Raw genomic sequence first — 26,504 nt, 5'->3', positions numbered from 1 at the left:
CAAAACGAATTTCCTATGGGCTTGCTTCGCAAGACGACAATGTCTTGTGAGTTCCTGCTGGGTTTTTTTTCCTCCCCCCCCTTTTCTAAGCCGCTAAGCCGCTTATCAGCTGATCCGATCAGCAGATAAGCCGCTAAAAGCCGCTAATAGCGGTAATCCGCTAATCTGTCAATGGGCTTGCTTCGCAAGATGAAAAAACCGCTAGACGAAGAGAATCACAGAACGGATTCTTTTCATCTTGCGAAGCACCACTGTATCTTGTGCCCACCTGCTCCCTCTGCTCCAGGCTGATCTCAATGGGCTCGTCATCCTGCTCCCTCCGTGTGGGCCGGGCAAAGGCTGGCGGCGTGAAGAAGGTGGTGCGGTCAAACTCTTCGGGCTCCACCCCTCGCCCGTCCCGCAGCCTCTCCCATGCCGCCCTGCGGAAGCGGATCTCCTCCTTCTGCTGGAGCCCCGCCGAAGACCCTGCTTCCGACGCCTCCTCTTCTCTGAGTTCCTGCACCGTGTCCTCGATGGTGCCCCTCCGGCTGGTGCTGCCCTCCGACTTGCGTTCTCGCAGCCCGTCCTTGAAGGCCGACACGGCCAGGCTGACCTTCTGGACCTGCTCCACGGTCTGCCGCCTGGACATCAGCACCCCCATGGCTCTGAAAGAGAGGCAGCCGGGAGAAGGGGTTGGTACCAATTAGGGTTCTGTGAGAGGAGCTAGCAGGGGAAGAGCTCACCCACCCATGTAATAAACGGAAATCTGCCCTTATTCCCTTATGGGGGACACAAGAGACCTTTCAGAGTCCTTTGCAGGTTCTTCAGCAGTCGGAGAAAATAACAGAGGCCAACCAGAGAATATTGAGAAGCAAAGCAGCTCCTAAGCCTGATCTTTATTGAACTGTTGCAACCGGGTGCTCCTCTTACACGCAGGAAAGGAGGAGGAACCAGAACAAAGGTGTGCCCGCCCTTATATAGACATTTTAAATTGCCTGCCTTGGAGTCCAAGACCACCCCCCAGAAACATCATACCTACATCACAGAAAGGGCGGTCTACAACAGAAATTAGAGTGCTTTGTTTACCTCCTGTCTGGCAAGTTACCTGTTAATGCTTACTTGATTGGATACTCTGGGGAGCCTGGCCAGTCTTTTGTAATGATAAATACTTAGTTCCTGAGCCAGGTCACAGGCTCACCCTATTCATACACAGACATACCCTTAAGACAGGATTTGTGAAGGAAAAGACAATGGGGAGGCTTTTCCATTTTCATTTGACTTTGCAGAGAAAACATTTGGTCAGTCTGGGAGCCAAAATGGTTCCAGGGCTGCTTTCCTGTGCTGCTTCAGACATATGGTTTATATATTTATGTACATCTTTAATGAAAATGATTTACAGGTGGTACATTACACCAGTCAAGCTTGCAAAAATTTATCATTTGCCCGATAATAAATGTTGGAAATGTAATGAAATTGAAGGTACGTTCTTTCACCTTTGGTGGACGTGCCCAAAGATTAAGGCATTCTGGGAGATGATCTATAATGAAATGAAAAAGGTATTTAAATATACCTTTATAAAGAAACCAGAGGCCTTTCTCCTGGGCATGGTGGGCCAATTGGTGCCAAAGAAGGACAGAGTTTTTTTCATGTACGCCACAGCAGCAGCAAGAATACTCATCGCTAAGCATTGGAAGACACAAGATCTACCCACCCTGGAAGAATGGCAGATGAAGCTGATGGATCACATGGAATTGGTGGAAATGACTGGCAGAATCCGAGACCAGGGAGAAGAGTTGGTGGAAGAAGATTGGAAAAAATTTAAAGTATATTTACAGAAATATTCTAAAATTAATGAATGTTAGAAGGATGCTGGAAAGAAGCTACATGACTTTAGTAGAAATACTATAAAGAATTAAGTATGAATAGATCGACATTGGGTAAAGGGGTAAATTTAAGGCTAAATTGTGTTAAGATAAATTATGGAACTAAATTTGAGAAAGAGGGAAAGAACTTGCTGGAATAATTAATTGAACTAGAATACAAAAAAAGGAGGTGTGAGGAAGTCGAGGAAATAAGCAAATGAAAGATAAGGATATGAAAATTCGGGGTTCTTTTTATTTTTCTTTTTTCTTTTTTGGGTTTTTTAAATGTTTTTGTTTTTTCTTTTTTTCTTTTTTTGTATTATTGATGTTTTGTATTACTGTATTTATTTTTGTTTCTGAGGTTTTGTAATTGTTTATTGCTTGTATTTGTCTTTTGTTTCTCTTCCCCCCCTCTCTGTAATGTTTAAACTTTAATAAATATCTTATAATATATATATATATATATATATATATATATATATATATATATATATTTATGTACATGTTTGCTTGGTACATTTATGAACATTTATTATATATATAAGACCTTCATTTATTTCTTCCACCCAGCAGGCAGGCGGGTGACTGTGGGAGAGAGGTGGGACAGCTGTACATGCAGGCTCCTCTGGGGGGAAGAGGCGGAGGATATCGCTGCCTCCATACCCCAATCCCAGAAATCCTAGAGTTGGAAGGGACTATGAGGGTCATCTAGTCCAACCCTCTGAAACGCAGAAATCTTTTGCACAGTGTGGGACTTGAACCCATGACCTTGAGATTAAGAGTCACAAATGGATTATCTCAGAAGGTGGTAGTCTCTCTTCTTTAAACAGAGGTTGGGTGGCTATCTGTCAGGGATTCTGTAGCTGTAATTTTTGCACGGAAGCGGGTTGGACTAGATGACCCCTGGGTACCTTCCAGCTCTGCCATTCTTAATACTCCAGTGGGGCCAAAGACCTGGCTGAGTGCTGTGAGAGCAGGATGCTGGACTAGGTGGGCCATTGGCCTGATCCAGAAGGCTATTCTTACATTATCATGCTCTCTTTCAGTGGAAAACACCAGATAGCAGAATCGGGCCTTGGATGCTGGTTGCAGAGTTCCCTTTGTATCCGGAAACTCTCTTTTGTGATTCCTTGGGGTCCTTTCCAACTCTACAATTCTATGAGTCTATAAAGTTATATCAGCAGCTGCCTTCAGTCATAGTCCAGTGCCTGCCCCCATTATCCCAACACAAGGGAGTCTTCTGGCATTTTAAAGCAGTGTTTCCCAACCTTTTTTGGGCAAAGGCACACTTGTTTCATGAAAAAAATCTCGAGGCACACCACCATGCCAGATGGGGAAAGGTCACTTTTTACTTATGTAAAAAAAAATAAAAAAATAGTAACAGCATAGAAGGTAATGGTTAGGCTAGCATCCCTCTTCCAAATATGCTAGGTTTTTATTTGCAGGGACTGTTCTACATGGGAAGGGGAAAGGAAAGTTAATAGAAGGAAAGGCGGGTGGGAGAGAAAGAGAAAGAAAGAGGGAAGGAAGGGGGGAAGAGAAGTGGAAAGGAGGGAGACCGAGGCGGGGGAGAAGCGTCTGGAGAGTTGCTCCGAAGTTTGGGGGGCCGCGGGGGTGGGCGCGCGTCCCAGGAGGCGGAGGCCAGCCCGGGCTGGGAGCCGCGCCGCGGCCCGGGGGCGGAAGGCGGACCGCGGCTCCTAGGATGTGGAAAGGGGACGGCGGCGCAGGGGGAGGAGACCTGCACGGCTAGGGCAGCGCGCAGGGCGAGGGGAGCGGGCCGGAGGCGGGCGAGGGGGGCCGCGATCCCGCGCGCCGTGAACATGGCCTCCTTCCCCGCGGGCCCCGTCGAGCCCCCCCGGCCGGGGAGGGCGGCGCACCCCCGCCGCCGGAGGAGAGCAGAGGCAGGAGGAGGAGGACGAAGGCGCTGCCGAGGAGGCGCGCCAACTTCTGCCAACTTCGGCGCCCGCCCCGTCGCCGCAGGCTCCTCCCGGCCGAGAGCCAGAGGACGGCGGCGGAGCAGGAGGAGGAGGATCGGGTTTGGCGACGGCTGCTGCGTCCTCTCCAAGCGCGGGGCTGGCCTCCGCCGCGCCCGATCCTCCACGCTCGCCGCGCTTCTTGGTGGAGCAGGTCTTGTGCGTGTGCGAGGCGCTGCTGCAGGCGGGCGACCCCGGCCGGCTGGGCCGCTTCCTCGGCTCGCTGCCGCCCGACGCCGAGGCGCCGTGCCTGGAGGCGCAGGTGGGCGAGAGCCTGGCCAAGGCGCGCGCGCTGCTGGCCTTCCAGCGCGGCGACTTCGCCGAGCTCTACCGCCTGGTGCAGAGCCGGAGATGGGATGTGGGAGCTCGCTCGCCCCGCGTGTGCTCGCCGCCCCGACTCTCGCCGCCCGACTCGCCCGACTCCTTCCCACGGAACACAAGGCAACGTTCCGCGGCACACTAGTGTGCCGCGGAACACCGGTTGGGAAACACTGTTTTAAAGACTTAGCGGATTTAAATCTCCTTTCCAATCGGCTGAAGGCGACTCTTATCTACAAAATCTGAGGCCGCAGTCATCTGCTAGTCTTCCAGGTGCCACAAGGCCCTTCCTTGTTATTGAAGCAAGGCAGCTGATGTCTCCCTGCAAGGTCTTATCTTCCTGGCAAAGCAATTCCCTACAGCAAGGCTTGCTCTTGTGCAGCTTCACGTTCCTGTGACCTTAGAGGTCGCCCCTGACTCCAGAGGACAATGCAGACCCTGAGATATTCTCTGCTCAGCGCTGCCATCATCTCATGTCCCCTACTTCTTGAAACAAACAAACAAACAAACAAACAAACAAACAAACAAACGCCTTAAAAATTAAACAAGGAGTTCCTTCTCCAGACAATAGCAGCGTCACCCTAACCTCATTTTCTTTCTGCCAAAATCACTGTCTTTGCTTTCAAAAGAACTGAGCATTGGCGTGACTCTATTCTTTTATGAAAAATACCGAAAGGTGGGGAAAGTCTAATCTCTCACAAAACGACTGGGCAGAATTGTGAATGTCCTTCCCTGTACCTCGTATGCCACAAGGTCTAGGGACTTGGTTTTCTAAATGAAAACAATTTATAAATTAATCCAATTTATTTATTGCATTTATACCCCACTTTCCCCTCCATGGAGCTCAAGATGCCAATAATAATAATAATAATAATAATAATAATAATAATAATAATAATTTTTATTTATACCTCGCCGTCCCCGGCTACAACCGGGCTCAGAGTGGCTCTCCCACTCCTCTTTCAATCCCCACAACAACCCTGTGAGGTAGGTTAGGCTAGAAGACAGTGACTTGCCTCTGAAATCACAAAGTTGAAGGAATGATTGCCGGGTGTGGAGCACACTTCCACCAGCAGACAAAGCCACAGCTGTGTGAACATCATGCCCTCTATCTAACCTTTGCTCTCTTAGTGCAGTGTTTCCCAACCTTTTTTGGGCAAAGGCACACTTGTTTGATGAAAAAAATCTCGAGGCACACCACCATTACAGCCCCGTGACGTCAGCGCGCAGCGTCACGCCGGGAGGGACGCACGAAAGTGTAAGTTTCAATTTTTTCCCCTCCCCCTTGCCGGGGAACCTCCAAGCTTTGGGGGTGGGGGGGAGGAGGAGGAGGCAGCAAAGCGAGGCAGGAAGGAGAGCGCGGCTTGGCTGGGTGAGCTTTGGCAGGGGCAGGGAATGAGAGCCGCGAGGCGGGCGCTGCGGACGGAGGCGCTGCCCGCCGAGCTCGCAGGCAGCCAGGCAGGCAGACGGCGAGAGCCCCGCGCTGGGCGGCCTCTCCTCGCCGCCGCCGCCCCGCCTCTCGCCGCCCGCCTCGCCCGCCTCCCTCCAGGCAACATCTCGCGGCACACTAGTGTGCCGCGGAACAGTGGTTGGGAAACACTGTCTTAGTGGTTTGCTGTGCCCTGTCTGTGACCTTTGTCTCCTTCGTCACACATCGTGCAAGGGGAAAATGATGCAGTGGAAACAGGTGCCAAAATAACTGTGTACCACCCCACAATCTCGGGATTGGAAGATGTGTAAAGGTCACAGTCCCAAACGTATCTGACTGGTTTTGCATATGGTGCTAATAAAAGGAGCCTCTACAGAGCTGGCCAGCAGCTTGTCTTGGAGGATGCTTGCCAGCGTGATTCTGCACAGCTCACCTGCATCCAACCTCCTGTCGTCCTCTGCTATTCCTACACCAAGTGAGCTTCATCGCAAGTGGGGATTCGAACCCCGATCTCCCACACCCTCGACCAGCAACCATTACACCACACTGGCTCTCTGGTTAGGATGGATCTTCCAGTTATTATGGGTCATTCAGTGGGGCAAGGGGCCCCCTTTCCCCCTCCAGACGCATGCAACAAGCCTGTCCCAGTCTCACCCCCCCCCCACACTTTGGGTCTTTTTACTTCTAATTTAGTCACAAACTGGACATGACATGGACTTCTGTTCTTCTCTCCCCTCCCCCATTCCAAGGGCGGGGGGGGGCATGGACAAAATAAGGACAATGATCTTTGGGATACCAGAAAATAAGTTCTGTCCTTCCGGTGATGCAGTGGCTCAGTGCATCCAGCAGTTAGCCAGAAGGTTGGTGGTTTGAGCCCAGCCAGGGATGGCTGTGGGCAGGATTCCTGCAGGGCACGGGGTTGGACTAGATGCCCCTCAGGAATCCCTCTCAATTCTACAATTCTATGAAATAGGGGTGGCTCTCCTGCCCAGCAAGGCACTGTGATAGGAATTTGAGGTCTCAGATATATGTTCAATGTTCATAAGTGTACCAACCAAGCACGTATATAGATCAGCACAGGAAGACCAACCTGGAACCATTTTTGATTCCCAAACTATCCCAAACGTTTTCTCTGCAAGGTCAAAGGAAAATGGAAAAGCCTCCCCATTGTCTTTTCCTTCACAAATCCTGTCTTAAGGGCACATTTAAGATATGAATAGGGTGTGAGCCTGTGACCTGGCCCAGGAACTAAGTATTTATTTTTACAAAAGACTGGCCAGACTCCCCAGGCAATCCAGTCTAGTAAGCAGGGTATCCAATCAACTAACCTGCCAGACAGGAGAGACAGGAGATAAACAAAGCACTCAGATTTCTGCTGTAGACCGCCCTTTCTGTGATGTAGGGATGATGTATCTGGGGTGGTGGTGGTCTTGAGCTGCACCCCTTCTGTGATGTATGTATGATGTTTCTGGGGGTGGTCTTGGACTCCAGGGTGGGCAATTTAAAATGTCTATATAAGGACGGGCACACCTTGGTTCTGGGTTCCTCCTCCTTTCCTGCGTGTGAGGGGAGCACACTGTTGCAACAGTTCAATAAAGATCAGGCTTACTAGCTGCTTTGCTTCTCAATATTATTTGGTTGGCCTCTGTTATTTTCTCCTACCAATTGGGAACCTATTTAAGGACTCTATATGGGCTCTTGGATACCCCATAAGGGAAAAGGGCAATTTATGTTTACAACAGCACTGAGACCTGAAAACGGTGGTCCTCATTTGCTTGATAGCTCCCTGCCCTCCTTCCCATCATTGAACTGGGATCACACACACACACACACACACACACAGAGAGAGAGAGAGAGAGAGAGAGAGAGAGAGAGTGCAGAAGACACTTCCAATAATGGGAATAAAATCCACATGGCTTAGGGTCCAATGCCAGGAAGCAGCTATCTTCCTAGTTAATGATCCACAATCGACCTGCCGATACGCAAATATACACCACACACCAAACAAGGATGCATTTTGTGTTTTTGCTCTTGCTGGTGCCAGCCTTTCCCCCTCCTGGACTTTCATGCAAAGCTGCAGAACTTCCAAAGCACCCCCACCCCAACGGCAGCCTTATGGAAAGTTTTCGGGCTGAAATACTCCTCGGTTCATTTGCAATCATGCAAACAGCTTGCACAAGATGCCCCTCCCACATTTGGCATTCCCAGACCCTCCCCACCCCCTCCTTCTCTGCTAGCTGCCTTGCATTTGGGTGTTATTGATTCCGTCTCCTGTTGCCAGGGTAACCCCGGATCCCACCCCCGGGATTTGACAGGTGAACCATATGCCAGCTCTTGTCTCTGCTAAAAACGGCACCTCGTCCCCATTTATTATTATTATTATTGGGAGCTGATGCCTGTTATCGATCGCTGGGTGAGCAAGGCAAACTCTCTGGCCTGATTCAGCTGTGCATTTGCTGTCTGGCTTTGCCTTCCCCGTCTGGAACAGAACCGACTTTCAACATGGCCAGTGCCTTGTTCCAAAATGTCATGGAAAGTGAAAATGAGGTTGTAGATTAAACTCTCTCTCTCTGTCTCTCTCTCTCTCTCTCACTGCAAAGCCAACAATGGAGATCCTAATAAATTGCACGATATTGTTTAAAAATCCTTGATCCTTGAACACTATACTGTTGTGGGTTTTGGAAGGGGGTCAGTCTGGATGATGCCCTAGTCCCCTCCAGTTCTTGGGGTCCTGTACCCAGGGAGGGTTACAATCAAACAGAGGAAGGTGCTGAACTGCTCAGACCAATTTCTTTGTAAGGCATTGTAAGACAATGGCCTTAGCCCGCGACTTAGGTGTACTCATCACCATCACAAAAGTTCAAGCAAGAGTTACAACTAAATGGCAGTTTCCTCCAGGTGAATGGTGGGGGTGGGCTATCCTCCATCCCCATCTCCTAACCGCCAAGTAATAATAATAATAATAATAATAATAATAATAATAATAATAATAATAATAATTTATTATTTATACCCCAGCCACTCTGGGCGGCTTCCATAAAAACCAAAAATACAGTAAAATGTCACACGTTAAAAACTTCCCTGAACAGGGCTGCCTTAAGATGTCTTCTGAATGTCAAGTAGTTGTTTATTGCTTTGACATCTGCTGGAAGGGCGTTCCACAGGGCGGGCGCCACTACCGAGAAGGCCCTCTGCCTGGTTCCCTGTAGCTTTGCTTCTCGCAATGAGGGAACAGCCAGAAGGCCCTCGGCGCTGGACCTCAGCGTCCGGGCAGAATGATGGGGGTGGAGATGCTCCTTCAGGTATACTGGACCGAGGCCATTTAGGGCTTTAAAGGTCAGCACCAACACTTTGAATTGTGCTCGGAAACGTACTGGGAGCCAATGTAGGTCTTTCAAGACCGGTGTTATATGGTCTCGGCAGCCGCCCCCAGTCCCCAGTCTAGCTGCCGCATTCTGGATTAGTTGTAGTTTCTGGGTCACCTTCAAAGGTAGCCCCACGTAGAGTGCATTGCAGTAGTCCAAGCGGGAGATAACCAGAGCATGCACCACTCTGGCAAGACAGTCCGCAGGCAGGTAGGGTCGCATCCTGTGTACCAGATGGAGCTGGTAGACAGCTGCCCTGGACACAGTAGCTGTAGGAGAACATGAGCCAGGGTGGGGTGTGGGAGCTGAGCTGGAAACAGGCTGGAAGCTGGAGACACTGAGACAGGCTTGATCTCTGCTGGAGAAGATCTGCTGCAGTACTAATGCTGTGATCCCCTCCATCTGAGGATAGCTCATCTGTTAGAGCATGAGACTTAATTTCAGGGTCATGGGTTTGAATCCCAACATGGGCAAAACCCCCCCCGTATTTCATGGGGTTGGACTAGATGACCCACGTGGTCCCTTTCAACTCTATGATTCTATTCTATTTTATGCTCAGGTGGCACTGTGGGTTAAACCACAGAGCCTAGGACTTGCCGATCAGAAGGTCGGTGGTTCGAATCCCCGCAACGGGGTGAGCTCCCATTGCTCGGTCCCTGCTCCTGCCAACCTAGCAGTTCAAAAGCACGTCAAAGTGTAAGTAGATAAATAGGTATCGCTCTGGCGGGAAGGTAAACGGCGTTTCCATGTGCTGCTCTGGTTTGCCAGAAGCGGCTTAGTCCTGCTGGCCACATGACCTGGAAGCTGTACGCCGGCTCCCTCGGCCAGTAAAGCGAGATGAGCGCCGCAACCCCAGAGTCGGCCACGACTGGACCTAATGGTCAGGGGTCCCTTTACCTTTACTTAAATAAAACTATGCATCCTAAAGACACCACAGTCTCTGCTGACCTTCATTCCAAGGAAACAGACCCCAGGTAAGTGCCTGGAACCCATGAAGATTGAGGTGGCATGCAGCAAGATTATTTCAGAACTCCAAACTCCCTAAGAAAATTTCATATTTCTCATGCTAGTCCGACAATCTTATAAACAGCCACAGTCAAAGCCAGATCAATGAAGTGAGTAGGTAGACAGGCTCCCCCCACCACGGAGTTTCTTAGGGAGTAAATCTTACTTACTCAGATGCCAGCCCCACTGTGTTCAGTGGGATTTACCCCATGGTAAAGGAATCGCAGCCTCCGAGGAGCAACTGTGGAGCATTTCCATCACAGGCAGGAATTCAGGTGAGCCACCAGTTGGAGGGTTTGCAAAGGATACAGGTGATCCTGAAAGGGCAGGGCTGCTAGGCAAACTGAGCCGTGGATGGGACTGGGGGAATCTGGGCGGGCCCTGCCTGTGACTGGTGACTGTGCCTGCCAATCAAGTGAAGAGCTCCTCCCCTTGCTCCCAGGTTGGTTATAGAAAGAGAGGATGAAATCCACTCAAATGGAAACTGGGTAAGTGATGGCTGCCCCCCAGTTCTCTCTACTTCAATGGAGGGTGCTTTACTTAAGTGGCCCAAACAAGAACCTCTGGCACAGAAGATGGGGAAATGTCACAGCACTGGGGGATTAGGAGAACAGGGAGCCAGAGGGAACATGATAGATGTTCTTGGAATTGGGCAAGGTATGGAAAAAGTGGACAGAAAAGATTTTTCCTCTCTCTCCTAACACTAGAACTGGAGAACACCCAATGAAACGGGTAATGTTGGGACAGATAGAAGAACATCTTGCATTAACTCAGCACATAGCTAACCTATGGAACTCCCTGCCACAGGAGGCAGGGATGCCCACCAATTGGATTTCACAGAGGAAATTCGTGGAAGTAAGTCTATTAGTAAGGATGGCTGTGTTCTGCTTCCGCGGTCGGTGGGAGGAAGCAATGCTTCTGAATACCAGCGGCTGGGAACCACTGGAGGAGAGAGCCCCACTATTGTGTTTGACTCCTGCTTGTGGGTTTCCCTTTGGGGCACCTGGGGGGCCACGGTGAGAGCAGGAGGCTGGACTTTATGGGCTACAGGCCTGATCCAGCAGCCTCTGCTTATGTTCTTAAGTGGGAACCTCCCAGAAAAGCCTTGCAGGCAAACATTCATTTATTGCGTAGAACTTATACACCACTTGATAGTAAGAAAAGAAAAACCCAACTCAAAGCGGTTTACAGGAAGATAGAACAAGAAAGAAAAGAAAAATTTACAACCATACTTTAAAACATACAAAAAATATGAATAAATACAATAAGATACTGAAACAGATCAAAATTACCCCAGCTTTCTAAGAGTCTGGGTAAGGTAAAGGGTAAAGGGACCCCTGACCATTAGGTCCAGTCGTGGCCGACTCTGGGGTTGTGGCACTCATCTCGCTGTATTGGCCGAGGGAGCCGGCGTACAGCTTCTGGGTCATGTGGCCAGCAGGACTAAGCCGCTTCTGGCGAACCAGAGCAGCGCACAGAAACGCCGTTTACCTTCCCGCCGGAGCGGTACCTATTGATCTACTTGCACTTTGATGTGCTTTTGAACTGCTAGGTTGGCAGGAGCAGGGACCAAGCAACAGGAGCTCACCCCGTCGCGGGGTTTCAAACCACTGACCTTCTGATCGGCAAGTCCTAGGCTCTGTGGTTTAACCCACAGGTAGGCTTGTCTAAATAGGAAAGATTTTAGCAGGTGCCAGGAGTCCAGTGAAGGTGCCTGCCTGAAATCAAGTGGCAGGGAGTTCCAAAGTGCATGCTTACAAATGCAGAACAGGTATGATGTTATTATCACCTGTAGTAGTGCCAGTTCCTCCCATTCTTTTAAAAAACGCTGCCTCCCCTCACTCTAAACCACACCTGCGGCTTGCTTGGGTGGCTTCTGAGCCCTTCCTACACTGGGGAAATGGGTGGCTGCAGAAGATGGAATAGATGTGCGCCCGTTTTGGTGGAGGCATGGAAAGGCAGAAGGTAAGGCAGCAGTAATAATAATAATAATAATAATAATAATAATAATAATAATAATAATAATATTTATTTATACCCTGCCTTCCCTGGCCAGAGCCGGGCTTAGGGAGCCAAACACCAATAAAATCACAGTAAAAACATAATAGGGGAAAAAGAGGGGGGGAGGAAGAAAAAACCCCCGATTTAAAATACAGGTTAAAATGCAATTTAAAATGCAGCCTTATTTTAAAAGTAGTCAATAAATCAAGACCATAATGGGAGGGAAACATAAGTCCAAACCAAAGGCCAGGCAGAACAGCTCTGTCTTGCAGGCCCTGCAGAAAGATGTCAAGTCCCGCAGGGCCCTGGTCTCTTGGGACAGAGCGTTCCACCGCGTCGGGGCCAGTGCTGAAAAGGCCCTGGCCCTAGTTGAGACCAATCTAACCCCCTTGCGACCTGGGACCTCCAAATGTTGTCATTTGTGGACCTTAAGGTCCTCCGCGGGGCATAACAGGAGAGGCGGTCCTGTAGGTACGAGGGTCCTAGGCTGCATAGGGCTTTAAAGGTCAAAACCATCACCTTGAACCTGACCCTGTACTCCACCGGGAGCCAGTGCAGCTAGGGATGCCAGGGAGAAGAAGCCTCCCTGCCAAGGAACCCAGGGGGCTGCAGCTCAGTGGCAGAGCACCCGCTCTGCAAGCTGAAGGTTCCAGGTTCAGCCTCCTAAAGATGGAATTGCGAGGGATGGACTAGATGACCCCTGGGGTCCCTTCCAACTCTACAATTCTATGATTCTGTGATTGATTGCAGGGAAAGACCCTCCTCTGCCTGAGACCCTGGGGAGCTGCTGCCAGCCAGGGTAGACAACATTGGGCTGGATGAACCAGGACTCTGAACCGGAGTAATCCAGGTCCCTTTGGGGTTGTTGCTCTGGCATCTCACAAAACCATGCGCTTCCAACCAGTTCATACAAGAACAGAAGCTTAGTTAAGTTGGGTGATGGATTCATATAGCATGCAAATCTAATTTCTCACCATTATAATCACAAGAGCATCAGGAGAGGCTGCTGCAACAGCCAATGACTCATCCAGTCCAGTATCCTGTTCTCACAGTGGCCAAACAGATGCCTCTGGGAAATCCAGAAGCAGGATTCGAACTCAAGATTCAAACCCTCCTGTGGTTTCCAGAAACTGGGATTCAGAAGCACCACTGCCTCCAGCGATAGTGTGCGTTGGAGCCGTGAGCGGACTCAAGACCCCTCCCTTTCCTCCGCACACAAAAAGTCAGCCGGGGGATTTGGGGGGGGGGAGTTTCTCACGCTCTGCTGGACCCCTAGGATCCCCACTCCTCCATGGGAGGTTTTTTGGGGGCTGCGCCGAGCCCTGGTGATCACCCCCAAAGCTCTATTTGCCAGAACCGTGTCGCCCCTTAAGCGGACGACACGGAGCTTGCCGCCATAGCCTCCGCAGCGAACCGGAAGTCGTCTAGTTCTCTTAAATCCATCCAAGATGGTGTCCCTCACTGCCTCTTGTGGGAGGGAGTTCCGCAGTTTAATGATGCACTGCATGAAGAAGAACTTTCCTTGTCCTAAATCTTCCAACACTCAGCTTCATTGATCTAGGACAAACTTCGGTTTCCAGCTGTTTTTGGACCACAGTTCTCATCATCCCTGGCCACTGGTCCTGCCAGCTAGGGATGATGGAACTGTCTCCCTCAGAAGGTGGTGGCCTCTCCTTCCTTGGAGGTTGGATGGCCCTCTGTCCTGGATGTTTTAGCTGAGTTTCCGGCATTTCAGGGGGCTGGGCTAGATGACCCCAGGGTCCCTTCCAGCTCTCCAATTCTATGATTCTATAATTCACTGGATGTCCACATGCTCTGTTGTCGAGAGCGAAAAAAGCTCTTCTCTCTCCAGTCGGTGCATAATTCTATAAACTTCTATCTTATTCTCTCTTATTCAGCTCTTTATTTACACTAAAAGGCACTTTGGTTCAACAGCACACGGTTCTGCTGGAAGCAGGAAGAGTGCATAATCCCCATCTCCCTTCCAGAGATTCTGTGCGCTGGATAAACAGGTCCCCCGCTGGGATGGGGGGCAACCTGATCTCTCTTCCTTCCCTAATTAATGCATTTCTTGTCTCTCGGTGGAGCTCTAGCTGCGAGCTTAATCTGGGTCTCAAAAGCAGGTCTGCAGTCAGAACAAAGCGAAGACCACAATTATTAATAATGGAGCTCCAATAAGTGGAGTTTGTCATCCAGGTGCTCTCTGTGGCAGCTTCAAAGAAAAGGTTGGGGATTTTGTGACATCGCGATACAGGAGCATCATAGGAGTCCTGCTGAGTTTGACGAAGGATCCCCGTAGCCTGCCAGCCGACGACGAAAAGTCCAAGAAGCTGGGGTGGGAGACGGCAACAGCAGCCCACCCTGCTGGCAGGACCCATCAGCCAGTACTGGGAGGTACACTGCCAATGAACATGGGGTTTCCATCTAGCACCGGGTTTAGTAGCCATCGATAAACCAATCTTATTCCACAGACTGCCCACCTAAGTCATTGGTTGCCCCCACATCATGAAGAAGTGAGTTCCAGAAGAAGTGGTATCTGAAGAAGTGTGCATGCACACGAAAGCTCATACCAAGAACTAACTTAATTGGTCTTTAAGGTGCTACTGGAAGGAATTTTTTTTATTTTCACTATGGCAGACCAACACGGCTACCTATCTACTACTGACTTCCAGAGGTTACCTGTGCAGAGTGAGGAGGCGGTTTTCCTTTGACCCGCCCTAATCAGCTGCTATTGTTTTTGTCCATGCTGGATCCTGCTCCAGGTGGATCACGTTTGGTCAAAACTCTCCACTACGACCTGTCCATCTTGGGTGGCCCTGCACGGCATAGCTCATAGCTTCTCTGAGTTATTCAAGCCCCTTCACCACAACAAGGCAGTGATCCATGAATTAAAAGATGCCTGCTTCTTGGGAGAAAAGCAATGACAAACCTAGACAGCATTTTAAAAAGCAGAGACATCACCTTGCCAACAAAGGTCCGTATAGTAAAAGCTCTGGTTTTCCCAGTAGTGATGTATGGAAGTGAGAGCTGGACCATAAAGAAGGCTGATCGCCAAAGAATGGATGCTTTTGAATTATGGTGCTGGAGGAGACTCTTGAGAGTCCCATGGACTGCAAGAAGATCAAACCTCTCCATTCTGAAGGAAATCAGCCCTGAGTGCTCACTGGAAGGACAGATCCTGAAGCTGAGGCTCCAAGACTTTGGCCACCTCATGAGAAGAGAAGAGAAGACTCCTTGGAAAAGACCTTGATGCTGGGAAAGATGGAGGGACAAGGAGAAGGGGCGACAGAGGATGAGATGGTGGGACAGTGTTCTCAAGCTACCAGCATGAGGGAGGCAGCGGAAGACAGGAGTGCCTGGCATGCTCTGGTCCAGGGGGTCACGAAGAGGCGGACATAACTAAACGACTCAACAACAACAACAATCAGCTGCTGACCCATTTTACCTGCTGAGCCAGTGCAAAACAGGACATCTTTATCCCCTGGGGCATCTCTGACCATGCAGGAAACAGGCAAGGCCAAAGTGGTTGCAGAATTGCTCAGCTTGGGGACATTAGGCAGTCACTCAAAAGGAAAACTGGTTTTTGGAAACAAGGAAGGGAGGCCAGGTGCGTGAGGGGTCTGTAGGTGCCGCCCTGGAGCTGGGCATGCAGAGAGGAAATGCCGCAGGCAGCCTGTGGGCTAAATCAGTTTCAAGTCAGCTGTGGCCCTGTGTGAATTCATAAAGGATGGAGGCCGCCAGACACCCAGTCAGCCTGCAAGCTTGGCTGAGTCACCAATGAGATGATAATTACATCAGACACCTGTAGGGGACTGGGGGGGGGCGAGGGGAGGGGGGGCTTGTTACAAAGCAAGGAGAGAACAAAGAGAGTCCGTCACTGTTTAAAACTGGATCAGAGAGGAGGTTTTGTGCAGACGTAGACACCCCTTATGCTGGTTTTATATACTGGAAGGACAGAGGAAGGTACAATTAGGGGAAGGGCTGAAACTCAGTGGTAGAGCACCTGCTTGGCATGCAGAATCATGGAATTGTAGAGTTGGGGGGGGATTCCCAAGGGTCATCTAGTCCAGCCCCCTGCAATGCAGGAATCGCAGCGAAAGAATCTCTGGCTGGTGATCATCAAACATCTGGATGAAGCATCCTTATGCATGGCAAGGAGAAAGCAGCTAGAGAAACCTTTCCTCCTTCTCCTAGAACTCCTGGATTTCCAACAAAGCTGAATGTTGCAGGATCCAGACAGTCTTCTTCACGCGACGCAATTAACCTGCGAAATTCTCTGCCGCAGGCTGCCAAGTTAGACAGCTTGAAAAGGAAAGAGAGAAATCCATGTCGAATAAGGCTATCAAAGGATGTGACGAATATCTGCTCTCTCCAGTATTGGAGGCCATGTGACACTCAGTACCAGTTGCTGGGGAATTTCTTTATTTTTATAGGGCTTCTTTCATAAAATTTATCCACTGCTTGACTGTGGAAAAGAAAAAAACACCCTCAAAGTAGTTTACAACAAGATGAAACCAAGAAAGAATTACAACAGTACTTAAAAATGAAACACAACTTAAAATGCTGTACTAAATCAGGTGAAAATGACCCCAGTTTTCTAAGCACATGGGTGGGCTTGTCTAAACAAGAAGGTTTTCAGCAGGTGCCCAAAAGACTGCAGTGAAGGAACTTGCTTGATATCAATAGGCAGGGAGTTCCAAAGGGCAGGCGTCGCCATACTAAATGGAATGCCACTGGGAGAGTTGGTCCCCTGTCCTGCTTGTAGGATCCTCATATTGGAGATCTAGTTGGCCGCTTTACCAAAGAGGATGCCCCCTTTGTACCGATGCGGGAATCTCTTCTGAGGTGATCACGCTTTTTGTGCAGAAGGTCATGCAAAACCTGGGGGGTGGGGAGGGAGACCTTTTAGCCCAAGAGTCATGTTCCCTGGTGGGCTGCCTTCTTGTGTTTGTGCGTCTCATGCCAGGGATGGGAAAGGAGAGAGGCGAGAGGCAGTGGAGCCACAGAAGTGGCCCTGAACATTAAACAGGAGCCTGCATCTCGGTCATACCAAAAGTCGAGATTTTTTACCTGCTCCACCCCAATGTCACAACTTCCCCTCTCTCTGTCCAGGCGGGAAAGAGGTAGGATTAGAGGTCAAGTACACCTTCCAGCTGGGCCAAAGCACTTGAGAAGGGCGTGCAAGAGGAGAGAGGAGAATGCCAAGGGTCAAGCGCAGAGCCCTCCTCCCTCTGTTTTAAAAGGATCTCTGGCAGCCAGGGTGCAAGACATGCCAGTCAGAGCAGACAACACCAGCTGCCTTTGAGGGAGAAACAGACCCCTGGGGCCCATCCATCGCAGCCTTGCCTCCTCTGACAGACAGCAGCTCCTCAGTGCCCGAAGCCAAGAGAGGCAACCGTCTTTCACGGTAGATTGTAAGCTCTTTGCGGGCAGAGGACTTTCCTTTTAGCTGCCATTGTTTGAAGCGCCATGGGCACATTGGTGGCTGTCTGTATACCAGTTCCACTATACTGCTATTTACCACTGTATTCTCCTACCCCTACATCCCGCATCGCAGGGGGTTGGACTAGATGACCCCTGGGTCCCTTCCAGCTCTACAATTCTACGATTCTGCTACTGCTAAAAGCAACTTCCTAGTAAAAATGAGCATGCAGCCCCCCTTCTGGGCTGGAGAGGCAGGAGGGCAGAGAGGCTTTGCTGTCTGCTGAGATGCTTTCGGTTTCGCAGGTCCTGCCAGGCCAGGCCCCCTTCCCCCTTCTCCCTTGCCTAGAAGTATTATGATGAACAACTGCAGCAAAAACGACCCCCATCAAATTACAGCAGTCCAAAGCCGTGCTGGGAGGCTGCCAGCTGGGCTGCGCTTGGCGTGTGCCTACACTCCTTAATTCATAAATCGCAGTGGCTGGCGAAAGGCGTGCCAGCCAGGGCGAGTTCCTGGGGGATGGCGTGTGGCTGTGCGGGTGTGTTGGCACACAAACAGGAGGGTGCGTGCACAGAAGCCCAAGCAGATGGAGCCCCCCCCTTGCTCCAGCCAGCTAGTCACAGACTCTAAGGGGAAACTCAGGACTCAGGTGTGCTGTGGGCATCAAGGTCACCTGCATTTCATTTCTACCTGCAGTTGCAAAACCATTCCAGAGGCTGATGCCTGTAAGGTGAGAAACAGGGCGAGGATTTCCTCTGAGCCCAGTGACTGCACCGCACCAGATTGGGCTGGGTGAGAGAGAGAGAGCTTCAAACTCTGGAAGGCCCTTGCCAAGAAGGGTTAACCCAACTCAGCTGCCTTCGTGTTGTTGCTTTTTTACCAACAACCAAAACACAAACAGTGAAACCCCCCAGGCGGCTGATACATTGGGTATACATAATCAATAACAACATATTCAAATCAACCATATGTACAATTCTATATACCTTAACGCTCCTCCCTCCACAAGGTTTATTTAACTTTTAACATTTTAATTGCCCCAAATTGTTCAAACCTGCCCAAATAATTCAGTATCTTCTCAAACCAACCCTCCTCCTCCTCCTCCTCACTGACCTTAAACCCTTTCATTTTGTGTATCTTCACAGTTAGATATTCTAAAATTATAATATTTTTCAGTTTTTCCCTCCATTGGTTCACCCCTTCTCTTGTGCATTTTTCCAATTACTTGCTATAACCTGTCTGGCTGCAATTACCACCAATTTTACCCATTTACATTCCTCTTTTGCTTCTAACTCGGTGCTATTCAGGCTAATAAGAACCATTAATTTAGATATTTCCACCTTCCTACCCACAATTCCTGATATTTCTATACCAATCTGTTTCCAGAATTCATGAACTAAAGGACAATCCCACCACATATGACTGTACGTTCCCATCACTCCACATTTCCTCCAGCAATTCTTGCTTCCAGATTTTGTAATATGATATAACCTTACAGGTGTGTAATACCATTTTTGTACAACTTCAACCCTTGTCCCTGGATTATCCTAGAGGTGGCAACAAAGGGTGGATGCCAAAAGATTCTTTCCCAATCTTCATCTAAAATCTGTTCCTGAATATCTAGCTTCCAATATTCTTTCAAACTTTCCTTTGGTGCCTTCATATATTTCTGTGAAAGTCCCAGGAATGTCTGTGTAACAAAACCGTCACCCTTTCCTTGGCATGGGACTCTGGAACCAGATCAACCAGAAAGGCAATTGAAGCTGAAAAGTGTCCCTGGATTCATTGAAAAGAATCTGGTAACCTTACTATATGTAGCCTATAGAATCTGTGATATATTGCTGAGGGGGGTGGGGTCAGGAAAAGAGAAGAGGAAAGCAAGTCTTCAGGCACCAGTTATGTCTATGTCTCATTCAGAAAGTATAGCTAGAGACATTATAGCAACTTTAAAAAATCCACCTGGACAGAAATTTTACCCTTGAAAATGAGGACATGTCCTGGAAAAAGAGGACACATGGCAACCGTACCATCCAACCTCTGCTTAAAAACCTCCAGTGAAGTAAATTCCACTCCTGACCTCTCTGCTGTTCCACTGCCCTCCTTGCCCATCCAAAGAACTCCTCCTCCTTCAAGCAATTCCATGCTTCTCCCCTTGCTGCCCCACATGCCTGGAACTGCCGCCCGCATGCTTCTGTGACCGGTGCCTCCCCCGTCCCTTAAATCCATTCTCAAAACTCCCCTTTGCCGAGACACCTTTGGCTCACATTCTGGGTTGTATCTGGTGCTAGCGCTGCTCAAAACAGACCCACCAAAGTGAATGAGCATGACTAATGTAGGTCCATTTTCCAATGGGTCTACTCAAATTATACCGGGGTGAAGATGGAGGCTGCGCAAACACCACACACCCTCCCCAAATAATCTTGGGAGCTGTAGTTCACCCCCAACAGAGCCACAGATCCCAGAATACTTGGGGATTGTGTGTTTGTGTGTGTTGGAATGGGCTTCAGAAGTATGGTGTCTGTGCAGCCAAAGTATATGGAACGGAAAAGAACCCAGGTTTTCTTTGCTAGTCTCTCCTCTTCCTCTACTGCCTCACCAAGAGTTGGGTGCTGGATTGTAAGCTCCTTGGGGGCAGGGACCGGTCCTCTTGAGCTCTGTGAAGTGCCCGGCACTCTAATGGTGCTGTGTAAATAATACCCCATAATGAAGGCAGCACTTTGGGGTTGGCCATTTGGGAGCCACATTCAATTGCATCACACATTTGAATAATGTTAGGGCAAAAACCGAGAGAGGATGAATGGGATCCTCCCATGAATTGTCGACCAGGAAGCTGGAGATGAATGGACCGTTAATTTCAGAGGCAGCCGAGGGAGCTTGATTCATGGCCTGCTTTTATTCTAGAGCTTCCATTGTCTTTGCAAACTGACGTTTTGCTGCAAGAAGCCAGCTGGCACACAAAGGGACAGAGCCGTCTGCAGTTTGGCTCCTGACACATCCAAGAAACCCAGCGGCAATATCTCACCCACAACAATTCCAGGTCTCTGCCTTCCCAAGGGATGGAGCTGGAACCTTGCCCATAGCCCCGTGGCAGCTTTCCGGCCACACAGGTGTACTGACCCGTGCCGTACCTGTTGGATTTCTGTCCGCCATGGAGCTGCCCAAAGCGTAGAGCTTCACTTGGCAGCCTTCTTGAGAAGGAGGCGTGTTTCCTGGCACTGCTGGATGACTTGGGAATAAAGCCAATGGGGTCATCCCTGGTTCTTAGAGGTGTCTCGTCTCAGCAGGCTCCTGCCTGCCAGATGTGATCCAGGTTTCCCTCAAACCAAGGTTTGTGCAGCACTCGGCAACTTGATCACTTGGCTGGAAAACTGCCTGATTAGCAGGCCAAGGGGACTGGGAGGTCAGAAGGGAGAGAGACCAATTATAGGGGGCACCAGAGCCAATGCTGGGCATAGGAACATAATTCCATAAGGCTGACCAAAGCGAGTAGAGCCGTCCTAATGAAGCTGCCAGATGGGCAGGGTATAAATAATAAATCATTTTATATTATTATTTAAATGATATGCCTCCGCTGCCATAGGTCCCTGCCCTGGATTCAGACTTCAGTAGTATTTTAACTTGTGTTGAGGGATCTCATGTATGAATGAGCCACTGGGTCACTTGGGAGTGTGTGTGACCTGTTCTGACCCCTGAATTGGAGGGGGTTGGGCTGGGTGATCACTGGGCATTGCTGTCAACTTTTTCCTTTTCTTGTGAGGAATCCTATTCGGAATAAGGGAATTTCCCTTAAAAAAAGGGAAACATTGACAGCTATGTCACTGGGGTCCCTTCCAACTCTATCGTTCCGTGATTCTAACCCATAGAGGCAAAAAACAAAAACTCGCACCTGGATTCCGGAATGAGAGGCGGTTTAGGACACCCTCTCTGCCCCACCATCACCCAACATCTTGATTTGACTCAGGGCTTGAACCCGAGAATGTGTGAAATTTGTTTTGTTGAGGTTTGTTTAATTGCTGTTAAGGAAAATCTGGTGAACGGGCTTCCTTTATCTTGCACCTACAGGTCTTGTAATTAGGGTTTGAAGGTCACTGACCTGGCCACCAGCCAAGTAGGTCACTGTGATCTGGCCCCTGGCCAAGGGTGTGGTCATTCTTGGGTCTATTAAGAGGGGCTGAACTGAGAGAAAGCTCTGCCAGATTGGTGCTGAGCTCTGTGCTGTATGTATGCTTTGAGTCGTACTTGCTTTGTATTTGTAGCCTGAAGCTTCCACTAGGGATCATGGGGAATCCTGCATATAGTGAAACTGCCTTAATGATTTGGACCTGTCAGTAAAGGACTGAACGGTCTGAGGAGTTGGAGTCTGACTGAATTTCTTCCAGCACAAAACGGCACTGCCACAAACCTACACGCTTGGGGAGCTGCACACACCATACGCCGGCGAGTTTGTTATCAAGGGTTAAGCAGAAGGGGCCTCTGAGCATGAGCAGAGTCCTTTCCTCTCTCAGCTGAGAAACCACGGCATCAGAGATTAAGGTGGTGGGCCTCGCCACCTCCTGTGGGAGGGAGTTCCATAATCTAACTACGTCTTGCAGGAAGAAGAGCTTTCTTTTACCCGACCTGAATCTTCCAACCTAAAAGACTCGCAGCAGAATCTGATCACATTTCAAACCTTCCCTTGAAATTGATAGCAAGCTTCTCCTCCTGTTCTCTTTCCAATGCCCACTGGAAGATAACAAAATGATCGCTGCAAATGTGATCGACTCAAGTGCCTCAGTCCTGTCACCTAGGAGCCATATCCTGAAATTTGGGGAGCAATAGGTGCTCTGCACATGCTCTGGTGCTCTCTCTTAAGACCACGCCCCTTCTCTATTCTTCTCTGTTTTTCTTTTACCCACCACAAGCCTGATGAGAGGCCTGATGCCCCAAACTGGCCTAGCTCTGCTAAGGTTTACCTGAGGTTCAGCTCTCCAACCAAGCCAAGAAAAAGCCCTCTGAAGCCAGCGTTCTTTAGTGCAGCAAATGTCCTGAGATGAATAAACTTTGGGATCGATGGAAAACTGTTAGCTCTTTTAAACAACTCTTTTTAAAAATAGGCAGCCCTGTCTGTTTTCTCTGGCTGGCTGCCTAGAACGGAACACAGTTTTCCAAATGGGATTTTACCTGTGCTGGAGAGAGCAAGGTGGTTACATCCTGTACCTTAGGAGCATCTATTTCTGTGGCTGCAACTTAAAACACCCTTGGCCTTTTGAGCTGCAGGATCACATTGCTGGCTCCTGTTCCATTCTGCACCAGCCCCTTCCCACTTTCCTTGCAGGTGCTGCTGCACAGACGGCAATCTCTCATGTTATCCTTGGGCACCTGGCTCTCCTCTGTAGCACAACACACTTCACAAGTGTCTATTGTGCACGTCACGTTCTGCTGACTGCACAGCTGTTCTGTTGGGTGATATCATCTATTCTCACAAAGGAATCCCACACAAACCGTCTATGGATTAATATGGTGCCTTTTCATCCAACATCCTGCTTCTGTCACCACTCTTTGGTTTATTAAAATTATTATTCTTTATTAAATGTATATACTGCTCGCAGGTCCCAGGGCAGTTCACAGGATAAAATACACAACAAAAACAACCCAATAACCCGCTCCAATACATTTTAAAAGGGCATAGGATGCCAATCAGCCACAGGCCTGTTTTGCTCCATCTGGCTAAGCTCCTTGCATCCTCTTTACCCAAATGTGTGTGGCACCCAGTTATCTTTCCCTGACCTCCTGGTGACATTGATGCCCTCACTGGTAATCAGGACCCTGCCTTGGCTCCTCTACTGGCCCCACTCCACCCGGCCACCAACACAGCATTAATTCCTAGGGGGCTTTTCTTCAGGCACAAATATCTTTAGATCCCCTGTACCTATTGGATGCAGAATTATATTATATCCATCTCCCTGAATTCTTCATTCACCAGACAATGAGAGAGATGCTTTTTGGTGAGTCTGCAGTTCAGAGAGATCACTGCAGAAGCATGTGTGTGTTGGGTGGTGTGGTATTCTGTGCTCCTGTTCTCAAAACAAGCAACTGCCCCTTCAGAATAGAATGATGGGGTTTTCATTGATTTTTTTTGGCCACCAACGTGAAGTATGGGAAGGAAAAGATAAATCTGAAGTGCTGCAGACTCAGGTCAGAAGGCTGCTTGGCTGGGATGCTGCCCACAGATCGGGCTCTGTGTGTTCCGGCTGTCAAGGAGCAGAGTTAAGGCACTGCACCCATTCACACAGAATCAAGGTGTTGCGCCCACTCCTACCTCCACCCCCTGAACTTCTCGTTCCCCGGCTCTGTAGCTTTTATACCCAGAATTTGTTTTCTTTTGATGTCTTTCCTGTGGACCAGACAAAATGCAATGGGTAGTGAGAGAGAGGCAGGCACCAGCTCAGGCTGAAGCTTTTGCTCTGCTCGGTGTCCTCTCCTGTGTGGGCACTTGCCTTTTGGGGAAGCTCAGTGGTTAGAGCACCTGCCTTGCATGCAGAAGGGCCCAGCATCAATCCCCAATAGCATCTCTAGGTATTGGGGGGGGGGGAATACTCCTTGTCTGAAATCGCGGAGAGCTGCTGTCAGTCAGTGTGGGCAAAATGAGCTAGATAGATGAATGATCTGGCATGGAAGGTTGCCCACACGAGCACGACTCTGGTGCCCTTTTTTCTTTCAAACCAAGCAGCCCTATGACCTGGGAGGCTTTGAGGGGGTGGGGAGTAGTGGTTAGCGGCAGTGGAAAGTGGATTTGGGTCTTTTCTAGGTGAGGGACCATGCCTTGCAGGGAGGGCTTTGAGAAGGGCTTCATTCCTGATGGCAAAAGGCAGGCAGCCCCAGCTTCTCAACTCTGCCCATGGCCAGGAGCACTGCAGTGCCCACCCAACCAACAGAGCCTGCTTGTGAAACCGGCAGCCGGCCCCTCGCTCACCTTGACCAGCCGCTCTTGCGTCACAACAAGGGATCCTCCACCCCTTTCACACGACACATTGCAGGGGGCATATTCGTGCCACTTCCCTCTCGCAGCACGATGCCAGCCTCAGGCCAGAGATGCATCCCAATGATGCAGCCCACCCAAAACTCAGCCACGTCTCTCTGCGACCCACCCAGACTGCACTGCCCCTTCCTAGGAAGGTTCTCTGCTTATGCAGCCTGTGTGACACCCAGCATGCAAAAGAACCCCCTTTCCAGTTACGATTTATTACTTTGGAAGTGGCAGCCGGGGGCATGATGATGGTCAAATGCAGTTGTTTTTTCTAAAAAGGTCTCAATCCAGGTCAGTCCCTGGAGCCAGGGCAGCATCCATCGCACCTCCCACCTCAGCCGAAGCATCCTTAATCCTGGGGGTCCCCTCTGGACCAAGACTCTCCTTAGATAGCCCTGCCCCCTCACCTGCCTTCCAGAGACCCCTGGAACAGCGCTTTCCCACCCTGTCTGCAGAGGGCAGGGCTCCGCAAAATGACCCTCCCCCCCTGCTCTGTTGCGATCCGCTCACCTGAGGTGGTCTGCCTCGGTTCCACACCTAACAAGCTGCCCACTCCAAGCCCATCACCGTGGTCGCCCTTGCATTGAGAGAGGCGCTGCCGCTGCACTCCTCGGAGATGCGGGCTGGGATGCCGAGGCTGGTACCCAAGAGGAGGGATGTTGCGCTCTCTCTCCAGGAGATGCAGGGCGGAGAGAGAGAGAGAGGGCAGGGCGGTACCCCGGAGGAAGAGCCCGGAGCGCTCTCCGAAGATGGGAGCAACAGCAGGAGAGGACAGCCCAGGAAAGGAGCCGCAGCGGGCAGGTTCCGAGGACGCTGGTACCCAAGGACCGCTCTCTCTCCAGGGATGCAGGAGGGATGCAGCGGCGGGCAAGCGAGAGGGATGCGCAAGGAAGGGGAGGGAGCCAGACCACCAACTCCGCCTGCTCCGGGCTCCCTGCACCAGTCAGTCCCCAGCCTCCCTCTCTCTCCTCCCCGCCTGGAAAGGAAGCTGCTTTTGCTGGGAAGCACTAATGACACCCGCCCCCCTCCCAGTCTCAACCCAGCCCCTCCCTGAGCTCCCTCATTCGCTGAGAACTGCGGATTCTGCGCCAGTTCCCTGCGCGCCGCCGGAGAGGGAAAGGCAGCTTCGGGCGGGCTCCGCTACCCGCAGGACAAACACTCCCCCGCCCTACTCCGCCCCACCACGCCCCACGCCCCTTCCTCCTCCTCCAGCCCCAGATCTGTCTAGGCTGTTGCCCCAGTCTGGAGGGGGCTGGGGAGGGGAGGGGATGGAGTTACATCCTAACTCCCACCGGCGTGTTGACAATCAGGCTCTGGCAGAACTGTGGCCTGGGGGGCGGGAGGGGGACGGCAGACTGCAGCGCGCGGCGCCACGTGCCAAGAGGAGCCCCCCCGGAAGGCACAGCTCCATCCTCCTGACTGGACCATTTCTGCAGCCCTGGCCTTGGGAGAGGGAGGTGTCCATGCGATTTCGGAAAGGGACACTCAAAGACCATGCAAGTAGCCCCGAGGAAGTCTCTCCAGGACACTTTGCACACAGCGTTTGATTTGCAGAAGGCCATCCTTTCCCATACCCCCCCCGTCAAAAAGTTTTTGGGTTTTTTTAGGGAAATGCAGTGGCAGCGATGGGGAACATCTGTGTGTGTGTGTGTGTGGGGGGGCTCCTGATGTGGTTGGACTCCAGCTTCCACTCTCCCCCAGCAGCCAGTATGGTCAGGGGACAAGGGGTGTTGTAGTTCAATAACACCTGGGGAGCCCCTGTGGATCCCCCACCCCACGGACTGGGACTTAACACAGTCGCAACAGCTTGCCAATTCTAGTTGTGTGTGCATTTGGTGGTGAGGGACTCACACGTTGCACATGGTCAGCTGTGTGGTATTTTAATAGCTAGCTCTGGCATCAATAAAATATTCCGCGACCAAAACCTGGCTGGGATCAAGCCCCTTCCTTCCGGCTCCCCTCTGACCTTGTTCAGATTTCATTTTTAATAACCCAGCCTTTTTCCAAGGGTCTAATGATTCCACCTCCCCTCACAGCAGCCCTGTGAGGTAGGCTGAGGGAAGAAGGAGTGCCTGGCTCAAGGTCCCCACATGAGCTTCATAATTGTGCTGGGCCCGGGGGTAACCTCAGCAATGCAGTCCAGG

At 50.4% G+C, this 26,504-nt stretch overlaps 1 protein-coding gene across 1 annotated transcript in view; it reads right to left on the bottom strand.

The window, feature by feature from the left end:
- Positions 1 to 25,667, bottom strand: part of PHF24 (PHD finger protein 24) — a 36,745-nt gene extending 11,078 nt beyond the window's left edge. The window contains exons 1-2 of the mRNA XM_081213102.1: positions 24,871 to 25,667; positions 269 to 644 (exon numbers count right to left, since the gene is read on the bottom strand). Of these exons, the coding sequence (XP_081069228.1) occupies positions 269 to 640 (372 nt within the window). The 5' untranslated portion in view covers positions 641 to 644; positions 24,871 to 25,667. The remainder of the gene's footprint in view (positions 1 to 268; positions 645 to 24,870) is intronic.
- Positions 25,668 to 26,504: the final 837 nt, after the last annotated feature.

Source organism: Podarcis bocagei, assembly GCF_964188305.1.
Source record: "Podarcis bocagei genome assembly, chromosome: 11".
NCBI lineage: Eukaryota > Metazoa > Chordata > Lepidosauria > Squamata > Lacertidae > Podarcis > Podarcis bocagei.
Note: the sequence above shows the minus strand (reverse complement) of the source record. Positions and strands in the feature narration are given on the sequence as shown.